General features: G+C 22.3%; 6 protein-coding genes across 6 annotated transcripts; 4 read left to right on the top strand and 2 right to left on the bottom strand. All coding sequences in view use genetic code 6, as the record gives it.

Annotated features, from left to right (window-relative positions):
* Nucleotides 1-197: 197 nt before the first annotated feature.
* TTHERM_000944097 (hypothetical protein) lies at nucleotides 198-569 on the bottom strand (the record flags this gene model as incomplete). The annotated part of the gene is made up of 1 exon (XM_012800709.1): nucleotides 198-569. The coding sequence occupies one exon, from the start codon at nucleotides 567-569 to the stop codon at nucleotides 198-200; it is 372 nt and encodes a 123-aa protein (XP_012656163.1).
* Nucleotides 570-1,364: 795 nt separating this feature from the next.
* On the bottom strand, nucleotides 1,365-1,685 carry TTHERM_000944093 (transmembrane protein, putative; the record flags this gene model as incomplete). The annotated part of the gene is made up of 1 exon (XM_012800708.1): nucleotides 1,365-1,685. One exon carries the CDS (start codon nucleotides 1,683-1,685, stop codon nucleotides 1,365-1,367), a length of 321 nt encoding a protein of 106 aa, XP_012656162.1.
* A 2,998-nt stretch (nucleotides 1,686-4,683) lies between these two features.
* Nucleotides 4,684-8,999, top strand: TTHERM_00944090 (cyclic nucleotide-binding domain protein). The gene is made up of 7 exons (XM_001026615.2): nucleotides 4,684-4,827; nucleotides 4,902-5,671; nucleotides 5,778-6,204; nucleotides 6,265-6,600; nucleotides 6,653-6,733; nucleotides 6,788-7,112; nucleotides 7,199-8,999. Exons 1-7 carry the CDS (start codon nucleotides 4,774-4,776, stop codon nucleotides 8,698-8,700), a joined length of 3,495 nt encoding a protein of 1,164 aa, XP_001026615.2. The 5' UTR covers nucleotides 4,684-4,773; the 3' UTR covers nucleotides 8,701-8,999.
* Nucleotides 9,000-9,906: 907 nt separating this feature from the next.
* On the top strand, nucleotides 9,907-10,864 carry TTHERM_000944083 (tetratricopeptide repeat protein; the record flags this gene model as incomplete). Its single annotated transcript, XM_012800707.1, has 2 exons — nucleotides 9,907-10,005; nucleotides 10,349-10,864. 2 exons carry the CDS (start codon nucleotides 9,907-9,909, stop codon nucleotides 10,862-10,864), a joined length of 615 nt encoding a protein of 204 aa, XP_012656161.1.
* Nucleotides 10,865-11,312: 448 nt separating this feature from the next.
* TTHERM_00944080 (tetratricopeptide repeat protein) lies at nucleotides 11,313-12,176 on the top strand (the record flags this gene model as incomplete). The annotated part of the gene is made up of 3 exons (XM_001026614.2): nucleotides 11,313-11,738; nucleotides 11,825-11,990; nucleotides 12,052-12,176. The coding sequence occupies 3 exons, from the start codon at nucleotides 11,313-11,315 to the stop codon at nucleotides 12,174-12,176; spliced, it is 717 nt and encodes a 238-aa protein (XP_001026614.2).
* Nucleotides 12,177-14,697: 2,521 nt separating this feature from the next.
* TTHERM_000944079 (hypothetical protein) lies at nucleotides 14,698-15,819 on the top strand (the record flags this gene model as incomplete). The annotated part of the gene is made up of 4 exons (XM_012800706.1): nucleotides 14,698-14,768; nucleotides 15,019-15,108; nucleotides 15,359-15,448; nucleotides 15,699-15,819. The coding sequence occupies 4 exons, from the start codon at nucleotides 14,698-14,700 to the stop codon at nucleotides 15,817-15,819; spliced, it is 372 nt and encodes a 123-aa protein (XP_012656160.1).
* Between the last annotated feature and the right edge of the window lie 139 nt (nucleotides 15,820-15,958).

Genomic DNA, 15,958 nt, shown 5'->3' with positions numbered 1-15,958 from the left:
ATTAATTTTTATCAATAATTAGTTTTCAGTACTTTAAAAATATGAAAGAGAGTAGAAATCTTCAGGAATTTAAGAAAAATGTATAGATATTATATTCTTTATATCTAATATTTAAAAATTAATTTATATGATATTTTTTTCAAAAGTGAATTATAAATAATACTAGTTATCTATGAGCTTTATTTCTAAATTTACTTTCATATTTTGTAGGCAAGTATATTATCCTTAGTAATAAGCACTACTTCCCTCTAAACATAGGCATTAATTATTTTAAAGATACATGTTTGATTAGCACTCAGTACAAAAATCTTTAAATTTTTAGCATTAACTACACTTTTTATCACAATCTTTACAAGACTATGTTTATGAATCAAAGTATTAATTTTATTAGCAAGGAAGGCAATCTCCATTTATATTTGGGTAATAATTAGTTAGGCAACTGCATTAAGGTGGATTTTCTCTCCCTTATTTGCACAACAAGCATTAGCTAGATTAATACTAACAAGTTTGGCATTGAATATCACAAATTATATCATCGCAGTTTTCGTTTTATAAATAAAATTTTTCATTACAGTTACAAGCTGGAGGAATAACTCTTCTATTATTGCATTAAGTACATTTATCTGGACTGTCTTAACAATTTAAACACTTCTTTGAACAATTTATGCACTACTAATTACTATTTAAAAATTATGATGGAAAGCAATCACAAATAGGAGGTCTTTAGCTATTTAAATACTTACAAATCAAGCAATTATCATAAAAGTCTTTGCATTTAACACATTTAAAATGGCAAGGTTTACATTAATTTGATTTATCTAAAAAATACCGATCAATACAGCTTAAACAAAATGATTCTTTACTTTTGAGATTATCCTTGCATTTTAGACATTAATTTGTTTCATAATCAATTTATACACAAAGTTAACTACTTAATTAAGTCTAAATACATTCCCTTGAATATTCATTAATTTAATATACATAATTTCCATAATAGCTCTTCCCTATACATTCTTATAATGATAAAATCTAATCACCTAAAAAATAATAATTCTATTTTGGATAAATACATTTCATTTAACTTAGATTTATATAAATAAAGCACTTATCAGTTAAATCATAGCTCAAATAAAAAAATCCATTTTCTTGATAATATTTTAGGTAGTTAAAGTATATGACATCATCAGTTTATGCTACTCCGATATTGAGTTAAGTTTATGTGGTATGAGTAAATTATTATTAAAAAGTTAGTGTCTCTTAGCAGTAGTTAATAACTACAGTAAATTCTTAAGAGTTTATATCATTGCAATATTTACATTTAAGCCTATGAATTATTAATAATTAGCTGATAGTTTAGAATTATATCATGCACTTTTAAGTTGACAAACAAATATTAAAATTGCAAATTTATATAAGAGAGGATTAAAGAGACTCGTGAGGGACAAATAAAACCTTAAAAAAACCTATACTTTGAAAGTAATTTCTTTTTTAGTTAACGCTAATATAAATCGAGCAAGAAAAAGATACAAAATGCTCAAAATTAATTTATACTTAACCATTAAAGTTTTTAGAGTAAGCAAATCCTTTAAATTTATCATTTTGTTAAACACCAGCTGTATATGTTAGCAAATAAGTTTAAGTAATTTAGTCTAGTGTTTTAGTTAAATTATTTGGGTCTTTTTCATCAAAGATAAAATAATTTATAACTTAATTAAAAGGTGTCATTAAGTTAAAAATTTGTTAATCTGTTTAAAGCTAATTATTTGGAGGTTTTAAATTTATTATAATAGTAGCCTTGGAGTCAAACATAGACCCACAAAAATATGGTAAGGAAGGAATTTTACAAGGCCCTATACAGATCTATGGTTGGTTATATTATGGACTTAATCCTAGTAATATTGTTTATGCGAAATAAATTCCATAATTGTATAAGTAAAAAATTACTTTTTGCATATTTGTCCAAATTCCAATCCAAAACTAAAATTAAGAATTAAATCTGTACTTTAACAGGACAGCATTGTTATAATCTACAAATTAAATGTACTCCCATTAATTTACTTTACTATATCTTATTGAAAAGGCAATTTACCCATTATTTTTGAAGTAAGAAATTACAGAATCTGGTTATGAAGGAGTGTTCTGAAGCATAGTAAAACCATAGAAAAATGAGTCATTTTCATTTAAAATCAAACTATCATTTATAATTCCATAAACAAATTACTACAAATTAACTTCTTAATTGCACTCAGGATCAAAATTTAGATTAGTTACTGAAAAAACTCGGTTAGTATTGGTAGGGATAAAGTAATAATTTCCTATTTATAAACAAGAAAATCCATCATCAAAATTTCCAGTTTAGCATACTCCATTTATTCTATTATCACCCCCTTTTAAACAAGTATTTTAATCAACACATCCATCACAGTAAAGAGGACATCTATAGCAGATTCCATTCTTTAAATAATGCTATCTCCTACATACGCATTTGTTTGATTATTGATCTTAAATAAGATCTCCGCTGCAGTATATATGAGGAGTCATTTAATCTTTAACTCCAATAATAGAAGATGAAAAGTTCATTTATGGCACACATGTATAACCGTTTTATACATCTAAAAGATAATTTTGGTTGCATTGTAAACATTTGATAGAATCAATCAGATGAATTTAGTATTTGCATTCTTGAGATTATGATAATAAAGTTCCTTCAAAAAGATTTATATAAGCTATTTAAAACTTGTTATGTAGTACACTGTCTCCAAATTAGATAGTAAAATAATCGAAATATTAATTGTTTTAATTTTCACATTTATATGTTCTTTAGTCTGTGCCTAATGACACTAAAACAAAAATTTATGCATTTAACTTAAGCTAGAAAACAAATATTACTTGAACCCATTAATTCTGCTAAACAGTTTATAATAAATAAGGAGCTTCACTACTTTACTATAAGATAAATATTTAATTATTAGGATTTACATTTAGCTAAATATATTTGCCATTACTTTATACTATCATTATTTAATTTATTAAGCTTGAAGTTTCTAGCATTCTAAAATAAAAAGAAAATGTGAATCCTTTTGCTTCAGAAATAAAAGTATCAAAGGCAAAATATTGATTTGAATATAGTTTTGAAGGATCTTAATTAAGGTATATTACATCAATTTTATCTTAATAAAAGCCTTAGTTAAATATATAGTTTGAACCACTTAATTATCCAAAAAAATCAATAGAATAAATTTGTTAGTAATATCCTGAAGAGGGATCATTTAGTATACCAAAAATATCTAAATCAGTCATTTACAGATTCCAAAACAAATAAACAAGTTACAGCTAACAACAACATTAACTAAAAATGTCAGACCCACCTATATTAAGTAATAATTTTGATTTATCAAATTAAACATCAGTACTTTCTGCTTGCTAAGTAATTGTATACTGATTTATGTTAATGTTGTCGCTTGAATAGAAAACTTAAATTTGAAGATTATATTAAAAACTTCCACTTAATTCAATTTTTTAAAGAAATACTATAAAATAATACCATGTATTTATTTTAACATTAAAAGTATATTGCTTATCATCCTCTGTAAAATATCTTGTAACAAACATTGCGTTTGAGACATAAGTAAAGTCTAGAATTTAATTGTTTTATTCTTTAATTTAAACTATTGAATTTGCAACAGGGCCAAAGCCATTTAAAAATACCCATCCTGTTATTGCTAAGCTTTAAATATCGCTTTAAAAATTCTTAAATAAGCTTACACCACTGAAAGAGTCATAAGTGTTTTAAGCAAAGCAAGCATACTGTTTAGAATCTTACTAAAGAATGATAGAATTTTCAAGAATCTACTTGCTTAAAATTGATTTGATTACAAAAATCAAAAAGTATAAATAATTTGTCATAACCTAGGGTTTTTTTTACCTTAAATTAAACCTTTTGAAAAAAAAAATAAAAAGTATTAATTCCTAAATTTAATTTATTAAAAAATTATATCTTGTGAAGATCAAAAAATTATTAAATTATATTTTCAATTTCATTTTTTTTAATGAAATTATCAAATACATAATTAAAAGACTTGAATAAATATATTGATCTTACATTTTATTTAGTTGTTTTTTTGCATTTTAATTTAGTAATTCCTCTTGTAAACTATTAATATTGAATATTTTTTAATCAATTATCTAAGAATCTGTATAAGTTATTATGTTATAATTTATATGGCATAAATACCTAGTTATAATTTACATATTTATTTAAAATTATTTAGTAGAATTTTAAAAATCTTTTTCATTAAATCATATTAAATAATATTTTATTTTAGAAACAAAAACATTTTACTTTTATAATAATAACAATTATAAAAACATGAAAAAAAAAATTGAAACATATTTAAAAAATTTTTTTAAATAAATATTAAAAAATAAAAATAAAAAATATAAATTTTAAAATAAATTATTTTTCTCTACTAAAATATTAATTTATTGCATCAATCAACAAACACTCTTATTGAGTTACCATGCTGATTTAAACAAATTGATAATATGTAATTACAGTTAATATTTAGAATGTAAATCATAATTAATTGAATGGTTATTTACTTGTTTATTAATTAAGTATTATTTATGGCGATTTAAAAACCATTGAAAATCTTATTATGAATAATTACATGAATCAAAAATCTTTTTTTGTCAAAATGTAATTTTGATTAAAAATTAGTTTTAATTGGATTTTAATTAATCTTTTTCTAAAAAGGCCATCAAAAGCTGTTAATGAAATAATTTAAACTGCTTTAATAGGATATTTCAAATGAATAAGATGCAGATGTAACTTATAATTTTATATTCAATATCATGACTGAACTTTATTTTGTTTTTTACCTTTACCTTATGAAAATTAGTTTTTGATTTCTTTAATTGAGAAAGATGAGAAAAACGATTTGGACTTAGAATTGGTAGGAAAGTATCTTAAAAAATAAATTTTTATAAGAAATCTTTCATATTAATTACCTAGCTAGATTATGAAAAAAATGTATTCAGGGTTTAAGATACAAACTTTCAAGTAGCACGAGTTAATTTATGAGCAAGGCAATATTAGCGACACCATTTATATTTGTTTGAAAGGATAAATTGATTCATATGTATAAAAAAATAACCTGAATATAGATCAAGAAGATAAAGAAGGAATTAAATAGGAAAATAATGAAAATCTTTTAAAAAGCACATAATATTATTATGAAGATAAAGAAATAGCCAAATTGATTAATGACCCTGAACTTTTATAGCGATTTAAGCTTAAGCGTGAAGAAAAATTAGATAGATAAGTTAGATATATGATGAGGGAAAGAGCAAAAAACTTAGAAGAATAAAGAAAAAAAGAGTAGGAGAAAATATAATTTGATATTCAAAGAATGGAAAATAGATAAAAAGTAATACAATAAATTATAGAGAGTAATAGAAGAGCTAATAATTTTTCTAACATAGGTAGAACTTTAAATCCTAAACTCAATAAAAGAGAAAGTCCCTCTTAAAAGCTCAAACAAACAAATTAAATTTTACCTAAAATAGAATTAACAAATTCAAAATAATAGAACAAGTCGCCATTAAAAGATAATAATCCGACTTCTCCTGCTTTAAGCTACTAAGGGGAAAATAATTTACTTCTCAAAAGGTAATTAATGTTAGCATTTATTATCGATTTAGTATTATAAATCATAATCTTAAAATGTTATTTTGAGTAAGTAATCTTAAATTTAAAAATAAATATAACTTTAAAGGTATTATTGGAAGCAGTAAACTAATAGAGAAAGCAGTATTAAAAAGAAAGATTAAAAAAGCGAATAGTCACTTTTTGATGAAACTCTTAACTCGTTTTCTGAATCTAAGTTTGGAGGATTCAATAAAGGTAGTCTTATTTTCAGCTCTATTAATAAAATAAAGCAGAAAAATAAAAGTAAAGACCCTTTCGATGATTCTAATTTTCAGCAGTAACAACTTATTATTGAAGAAGATGACGGAAATTAAAATAATAATTAGAATGAAAATGATGACTCTATTGGTGCAAATAGTATAGGAGACTTAGAGAGTCCATCCAATTTTAAAGTGAATAACTAATATAATAAATCTTTACTAATAAAAGATTTTGATATAAACTAATCCTTTAAAGGAAAGAGTCTAAACTCATTTTTTTGCAATCTAGATAAAGTATTAACAAAAAAACGAAAAATTTTTTAAGTATTAATTATTTTTACCTACTTCTATTAGGTAAGCGAATATAAACCAGGTGATATGTTTGGAAGTGAAATGCTTGAAAATAAGCATGAGAGATCTTCTTTTGCTATTGTGAATTCAGTTGAGGCTAAATTAGCAATATTAGACAAAACCTTTTTTGAGGAGATTTTAATGCTTTATCACGAAGAGAAGCTAATCAATGAAATTAAATTTTTTTAAAACAATTGCCTCTTTAGCAAATTTGATGAATCTGAAATTGAATAAATACTGCTTAAGCTTGAGTCAGTAAGTTTCAAAAAAGATTCAATTATATACAAGGAAGATGATCCATCAGATAGAATTTACTTAGTAAAGGAAGGAGAAATAGAAGTAATTTTTAAAATAAACACCTTTCATAGAATTTATATAATAAAAAATTTAGATTGATCATATTATAGAAACAGAAAAGAAATTTGAAGATTACCCTTTTATTAATCAGTAATTCCATCAAAGAAGATAAAAGGTAAATAATTTAATTTAAATAACATTTTTACTTTAAACTTTGTTGTTTTTTAAGATTGCTATCATAGGTCCAGGGTAGATCTTTGGAGAGTCAGAGATTTTAAAAGACATAAAAAGAATTACTAGAGCAATAACCATTAGCACAACAAATATATTTTATGTTTTTGATAGCAATTAAATCAAATTCCTTCTTGATAATTCAGATCTTAAAGAGAACCTTAACTAAGCAAGATAAAATAAATCGAGTTGGAGATAGTCAAGGTTTAGAAAGATACAAATTGCAACAAAAAACCACCATGAGCAAGTAAAAAAAATATTAGAAAATTCTCAAACTTAAGCTTAAATAGAACCTCTTAGTCCAACAAAGCAAAATACAAAGAGTAATTTAAAATTAAATAAATTCCTTAACAAATTTTTATTTATTTAATTAAATTTATTAAAATATTTTTTTATTTTGGGAAATTAGATCATCACATCAATAAAAAAAATAGCGAAAAAGAATTTTAGAATAAATTGGAATAAATAGAAAAAATAAGCAGTAATTAGTTGAAATCTTTACCTAGTAATCATTTAATAAATTTCCAAATAAGCTCAGAAAAAAAGATTTACACTTAAAATAGCAGTAAAGAAGAAAAATAATTTTATTAGGATCCTTATGCTTTTTAAAATCCTTTCTAAAAATACTAAACAAGAAACTAGTCATTCAGCTACTCCTAAAATAATAATAATCATAATAATAGTATTAGTAGCTTCTAACATCATATATCTAATCCTATTTAATCTCCTTAATCTGCTGAGTTCGTTGCATCATTAAATTAATCCCCTAAATCACTTTTACCTTAGAATTTAGATAAAATTAAATCATACGAATTTTATAATTTTCCAACTCAAAAACATCAATAAGAAAAATATTTAAAAACTGATTTTACATCAAAATCAATAAGCGCTTCTTCTGAAAGAAACAATTCGTATCATAGCAGTATACATCAAGTTTAACACTTTGAATAAAATTAATATAAAATAGAATCTTATAACCCTTAGATTAGTGATTCTTATCTCACATTAAATCCCAAACCTTTTAACCCATTGATAAGTTAAAGTTAAGAACGTAATCAAAGTTAGCTCTCTACTTTAATCAGTACAAACCGCTAAACTAGATCCTCTATTAATTCCCCTAATGTATATACTTTAGATAGTAAAAGACATAAATTTTCCATAAATCCTCTTTAATATTATGGTGAAAATGACTTAAATGAAGCAGAAACCAACTCTGTAAAATAACCCAATTTTAATGATATTGATACACTAACTCCTATCATAAAAAAATCTAAAATCTTAGATTCCCTCAGTAAAGCATTTAAAAAATAGCAAAACTGCACCACCAATTCTCCCATCAGAGGAGACAGAAGGAAAATTAAAACAATTTTTATTTATGAGAATGAACCTTTGCAATAGCTTTATATGAACTGTAAATACAACCACAAAAAATATGCAATTTCAAGAAAGTCGAAGAGGTCCTCTTCTATAAATACTTCATATTCTAAAAGAAGAACAGATTTTGGTGAAATTGAAAATGCTAACAATTAAGAAAATAACAAAAAAGATAAGATAAACTAAGTAATCCCAGTTAATTAAAACAGGAATATCTAAAATACCAACTCAGTAGTGGATTAAAAAGAATAAGTTGATAATAGTTAATTAAAAGAGTTCATTTAAAAAAATACTTTAGCTTAAATAGGATTATTTAATGAGGAACCAAATATTAAATTAAATACAAACATACAATAAAAGCTAATTTAAGAATCTACTTCAAAGTACAGACTTAAAGCTATGAAGCAAATACTTGAAAGTTCGCATTAAATATAAAATTTAAATTATTTATATAAATATTCTAAATTTTTAAAATATAACGAGACTATATTGCCTCAAAAATAAAACAAAAAAATCAATATAGTAGAAAAAAAATGAACAAAAAAATTGCTTTCTAAAATTAAATAAATTATAAATAATAAAAAGATCTTTAATTTTAATAAGAATAAAAGTAATATTATAAAAACTAATAATGATTATGACAACTTACTTTGCTTATTTAAATAATTTAAGCAACAAACTAATATATAAAAAATTCAAATGTTCATAAAAATTAAATATTATATTTATAATCAATGTTAATTTTCATATCTTTGATTTCTTAGCGTGTTTCAATAGCATTTCAATTTTAAACTAAAAGTCGTTGATTTTATTATCATATTTCAACAATTTTTTTAAGTATTTTAATTCAAAAGGAATAACAAAATATATTATTAAATAGGTTCCACATTTATATTTACTTTATAGCTTTATTCAAATTTTAATTAAATTTAGTTTTATAATTTGCAATTAACAATAATGATTTATTTAGATTTAAAGTTTATCAAAATAAATTTTAGTTACAACAGATTAAAAAAGGTATTGTAAATTAATCTAAGATTAATGAAAAATAATGTAAAGCTATTGTACTTTTAAAACCAACAAAATATCTAAAATACTTTTAATGTTTACAAATAAAAAAGTTTTATTTGATCATAAACAGAGAAATAATTGAGAAGAAAGAAAATGGAGGGGGGGGGGGGGATGGGTTCAGGATTTAAATACCATTTCCAGCTTACATTTATAAATTTTTATGGCTAATCATAAAACAAAGAAGAAATCAGTTCGATACTTACTACTTATGGTATGCATGAAAATAAAAAATAAAAAATTAGGATAATAAAATATTGTATTTTTCAAGAATAGATTTTATAGGTTTATGTTTTTATATGACTCGATTAAAAAAGAAAAAAAAATAAATAATTAATTAATAATAAGCATAAAAACAAAAAGTTCTTTTTAATACAAGCCATGCGAATTAAGTATATTGTTGTTGGATTGGCTAGTTTACCAATAATTTTAGTATTCACTATTGCAATTATGAGTTAGTATGTAGCTCTTATTTATTTAAAGGATTACAATAATTAGATTTAAAATAATTTATTCTAAACTTAAATTATGCTTAGCTAAGCTTTTAGTCAATAAATATCATTTTAACTTAGTTAAGAGATACAAAAAATTCCTTTATATGTTAGAACTCTGAATTAGTTTCTAGCTAAGCTCATCTAAGGTTAGGTCAAATCTAATCCTAAACATAAATCCTCCATGGTTCCCGTATAATAGCTCCACGATAGCCAAGTTGATCCATATATATTGAAAATGTTTGCGAGAAACCGTATTCTTGTTAATTGCTGGTAAAAAAGAGTGTTTAAACTCAAATTATACTATTCTAAAAAGATATTTTTATTTTACACCTTAAAAATAAAATTAAAAGAAGGCATTTTCATACATTTATTTGAATTAGTATTTATTTCTTTTTCAAAAAATAAAACAAAAATGTGTATTTTTCCGGTCATTGTTTATTACAAATTTAGAAGCATTTAAATTTTATTAATTTTAATTTAAAAATAAATTAATCTTAGTGGCTAAAAATTATATATAATTTAAAATTATTGATCTCATAAAAAGTAGAGATTACTGGCTTTTTTAACAAGTTATCTTAAGCATAAATATATGTTATGTTAATAAATACAAATTTTAAATATAGGTTTTAGACAAATTATAGTACTATAAGTTAAATGGATTAGATAGGATAATAGAAACTTAAAATATTGGATTAATACCATGTTCTTTCAAGAGCTTTTTAATACTAAGATATCTCAGATAAAAAACATTAGCTATAAGTGATTTCTTTGAAACCTTTTAATATGAAGCAATATATGCTATTACTGGAGTTAATTCTACTTTAAAAGCTTCACATAAAGCTCCGAGTTGTAAGACTGGGAATGATGTTCGATGTCGATACTGGTATGCTTTAACTGCTTAATAGGAATCTGTACAATTATATCCACCAAGCTTGACTTACGGATATTCTACTCCCTCTTTATCTTCATTATCATGTTAAAGGATTATGCTATTTAACTAAACTACATAGTCAGACGATTTACAAAGCGTGATTTGCTCAGGATTATATTTTAATCAAACTCAAAATTATTTCTAGAACTTTGCTAGTTCTACAAAATAGGTTTACTTTTTAGAACCTACACTTGTAATCACAAAATGAAGCATTTAAGTTTAACAATACTCTTAATTAGAATTACGCTAATCCTATTTTCAAAAATATAAGCAATCTAAATACTGAATTTTTAGAAGAAGCTAATTCTTTTAATCAAACCTTTTCATATGATAGAAATGGAACAAAAACAATAGCGATTTTAAACCCTGTTTACATTATTGATAAGAGTCCCTAATTTTAAAATCTTCAAAATAATAAAAAAGCTAGCCAGTATTTAATTAAATTTCCTTATGTACAAGTTAATATTATCTCAAATGAAAATTTAAAAATTCATGCATAATAAATAGAAAATTTTTTTTAAAATTACTTTTTAGCATTCAACATATCATTTGGCATTCTAGGCTTAATATCCATTTTAGTCATCACATACTACACATCAAAAATAAAGAATATTTTTTATATTTCAATTAACTAATTAACTGATATTTTAATTAAAATGAATGACAAAAAATTATCATCAAGCATATTCGATATTATTACCGCTGACTAATTATTATCTTTAGATGCAAGCTAATTATATGATAGCTTCAAGTAGATTTATTAAATTATGCTTTACTCGTCAGAAGATTTTTATAATTAAAACGATACTGAACAGTTATTGAAATTAAATGAGAACATTGAATTTTTCAAATAGTTTGGAAATATAAAAGCAGTAGGAATTACTTATAATAACATAGGTTCAATATTACTAAAATAAGAGCATTATTTTCAAGCTTTAGAAAATTTTTAATCTTCCATAATTTATGCTAGATATGAAATACAAGAGTTTTTAATTTAGAATCCAAGCTGCACATTCTTTGATACCCTCTAAAGTTACAGTTATTTATAATTAAAATAGTAAGATGGTAACAAAGAAATTAATGTAAGTATTTCGACTATTTTTTTAAATAAAATATTTCATATTAATATTAGAGTAATTAATTATTATTTTTTATCAAATTTAACTAGAAAAAAAAAAGCACATCTTTTTATGAGCTCAGCTAGAAAAACAGTTTTAATTAATAGAAGACGAGGGATAAAGATAAGAGCATTTTTTCAATTGAGAGAGTAAACAATAATATTAAAAAAGTGAGAGACAGCTTCTGTAACAGCAAAGAATGTATTTTATAAGAAAGTAAGTTCAATGATGAGTTAAAAGAATAAGGAATTGAACTTTTAAATAATTTATACTAAAGAGAAAGAAACTTTATTGTCTCTCTTTAAGCACTTTAAGAACATTTTGATTCTTTAAGGCAAATACAACACTGCTCAAATGAATTTAACTTTTGGCCTGAAATAGAGTAGCTTTGTAAACGTTTGATAAAAATTACAAAGCATTTACCACAAAGCAAATAATTATAAGTTGAAATTTACCTATTGATGTCTCGATGCTATTTTAAAATGAATAAACAAACAAAATCATAAAATATGTTATTATATCGTAGAAATTAGCTTAGTTAAATATAAATAAATGAACGAGAAAACAGTTAAAAGCAAGTAGTTTGTCCTCAAACTATTTTAAGCTTTAATGAAAAATATAGCCCTTTACTATCTTCTAAGTAAACAAAAAAGTTTACAAGAGCGATAAAATTTTAAAAAGCAGGCAATCAATCTTAAAATATTTTGCTCGTAGACTAACAATAACAAAAGATTACATCTAACATTTTTTAAAAATATGAGGAAGAAGAAGATGGAACTTATAATTAATTATTCTTGAGCAATTAATATTTGAATGCAAATATTACTAATTTATAGAATGACGTAGTCTATTTTAAGGATTAAAAAGTAATGGGGAAATCTTTGAAGAGTAATCAACACTTAGAAACTATTTTGCTTTCTTCTATTCAAAAAAAACTAAAATTTAAAGATATTTAATTAAAATAATCTTATTAAGATTCCTTTTAATAGCATAATTTAAGCGTTTTAGAAAATTTATTTGAGTTATTTAGAAATTAAGAATAAGACTAACAAGCATAACAGTTTTTAAATAACTACTTTTCATTTGAAAATTTAGATTTGATGCTAAATTTTGCTGAAATTGCTTAGCTTATTTATGTCTAGAACTATTTTAACGCTGCAGATGTGTTAACAAAAATATTTGAGGAGAAAAAAAGAATAATGTCACATTTTTAATACAAAATTATTGATCAGCTTTATTCAATTTTTAAAAGCCAAAAAATAGAGTCAAATGATGTGAATAGAATGAAATAAAATCTTAAAAATGATTTAGGAATTCATGTTTAAATTATTTTTAGTAATTAATAAGAAAATAGATATATGGTAAAGTTACTTCAACTTGTAAGTAATCTAACTAGTAGTATTCTTACAAAAAAACGAGATTATTTATTTTGAAATAAAAATAAATTAAATTATTTATTAATTATAATTATATTATAATACATATATATATACATTAAATTTTTTAATAAATTAATAAAAAAATATATTTCATAAAAAGTGGAATACAAACCATGAAATTTTTGTATGGCATCTTGCTATATTAGAAATATTATAAATATTCCCAAAATTACAAAACTAAAACAGAAAAATCTACTTATAAACGTTATTCTTATAAAATTTAAGAACATTAACAACTAGAATTTTTTCAAATAGGACTAAATAAATAACTGACCATCTCTAATTCTTACTATATATATTTTTAAGCGTTTGTTTTAAATACAAATATTAAGTTTAAATAGTGAATGTTAAATTAATTTTTCTGTGATATCTCTTCATAAAACCAAATTATAAATTTATATTTGATAATTAATTCATTATTATATTTATTTGTTCTTTTTATCCATTTATAATTAATTAATAAATTAATCAAATTTAATAAATTGCTATTCAATATTTTTGAAAAAAAAAAAATAAATGATATAATAGATTAAAAAATATAAAAAATTAGAAGAAGTAATTATTAATTTTTATATTAATATCCTTTAAATTTATTTTAATTTATAAAAAAAGTTTTTAAGGTCTTCACATTTACCTCATTAGATTCTACATATTGATCTCAAGTATATTTAATTAAAAGATATTATTTTTATTATTATTAATATTTTTTGTATATTTAATTTTCAATTTATTTAAATAAATAATTTTTATTATAGAAATTATCATTATTATTTAATGATTTTTATTAAAACAAAAATTTTTTAGCTATTATTTTAACTTAATTTTCATTTAAATTTTTAATTAATTATTTATTATTCATTTTGTATTATTTGATACTTTTTCTTCATTTTTTGCTATTAAAATTTACACTTAATAAAAGCAGTTTATTTGATTTGCATTTTAATATTTTTAATTATAAAAGTTAATTTAAAACATTAAAGCTCTTTTAATTTATTTGATTTGTTTACCTTTTTCTTTTTATTATAATTTCTTATTTTTTGATTCTTTGTTAATTTTATTTATTATTAATTAATCTTATTATTTCATTTTTTTTTTTTCATTTTTCCCTCCTAATTAACGAGCGAAATGCCGCCTTTTTAATTTATAAAAGGCGAAATGTAATATATCTTAATAACTTGATATAAAGCTAAATTAGCTTAAATTAGCTTTACTTTTGAGTTAATTGAAAGCTTTGAATTCAGAAAATGTCAAATTTGAAATTATATATACCCACATATTCTTATAACATATCATTTTTTTTAAAAAATATAAATTTTGAAAACCTATGATAGAAAAAAACACATAAAAAAATTTTTAATTTTAATTTTATAAAATATAAAAACTGGTATATTAAACTCGCTTTTTGTAAATTTTTATGGCAACTTACTCTATTTAATGATATATTTTTTCTTCAATATTTAAAAAGGTTTAATTATATTGGTGCAATGGGTGCATCAGGCTTAGGTTCAGCTTTAGCAAAATGCATTAATCTCTCAAATTTGACACTTGACCTTGGGTAAAAACAGTTTATTTGTTTTGGATTGTGATATTTTTAATTATAAAAACTAATTAAAAACAATAAAGCTCTTTTTTCTTTTTCTTTTTATCGTGCTTGCTGTTTTGTTTTTTCTTTGTTAATTAAGCTCATCATTTATTTTATTCATTTGCTTTTATTATTAATTAATTTTATTATTTCATATTTTTTCTTCATTTTTTCCTTCTAATTAACTATTTAATGATATATTTTTTCTTCAATATTTAAAAAGTAGAAATAATATTGGTGAGGAAGGTGCATCAGGCTTAGGTTCAGCTTTAGCAAAATGCATTAATCTCTCAAATTTGACACTTGACCTTTAGTAAAAACAGTTTATTTGTTTTGGATTGTGATATTTTTAATTATAAAAACTAATTAAAAACAATAAAGCTCTTTTTTCTTTTTCTTTTTATCGTGCTTGCTGTTTTGTTTTTTCTTTGTTAATTAAGCTCATCATTTATTTTATTCATTTGCTTTTATTATTAATTAATTTTATTATTTCATATTTTTTCTTCATTTTTTCCTTCTAATTAACTATTTAATGATATATTTTTTCTTCAATATTTAAAAAGGTCTAATTAAATTGGTGCAATGGGTGCATCAGGCTTAGGTTCAGCTTTAGCAAAATGCATTAATCTCTCAAATTTGACACTTAACCTTTAGTAAAAACAGTTTATTTGTTTTGGATTGTGATATTTTTAATTATAAAAACTAATTAAAAACAATAAAGCTCTTTTTTCTTTTTCTTTTTATCGTGCTTGCTGTTTTGTTTTTTCTTTGTTAATTAAGCTCATCATTTATTTTATTCATTTGCTTTTATTATTAATTAATTTTATTATTTCATATTTTTTCTTCATTTTTTCCTTCTAATTAACTATTTAATGATATATTTTTTCTTCAATATTTAAAAAGGTCTAATTAAATTGGTGCAATGGGTGCATTAGGCTTAGGTTCAGCTTTAGAAAAATGCATTAATCTCTCAAATTTGACACTTAACCTTTAGTAAAAACAGTTTATTTGTTTTGGATTGTGATATTTTTAATTATAAAAACTAATTAAAAACAATAAAGCTCTTTTTTCTTTTTCTTTTTATCGTGCTTACTGTTTTGTTTTTTCTTTTTTAATTAAGCTCATCATTTATTTTATTCATTTGCTTTTATTATTAATTAATT

This window comes from Tetrahymena thermophila (assembly GCF_000189635.1).
Source record: "Tetrahymena thermophila SB210 genomic scaffold scf_8254006, whole genome shotgun sequence".
NCBI classification, from domain to species: Eukaryota; Ciliophora; class Oligohymenophorea; order Hymenostomatida; family Tetrahymenidae; genus Tetrahymena; species Tetrahymena thermophila.
This window is presented reverse-complemented; position numbering and strand designations above follow the sequence as displayed.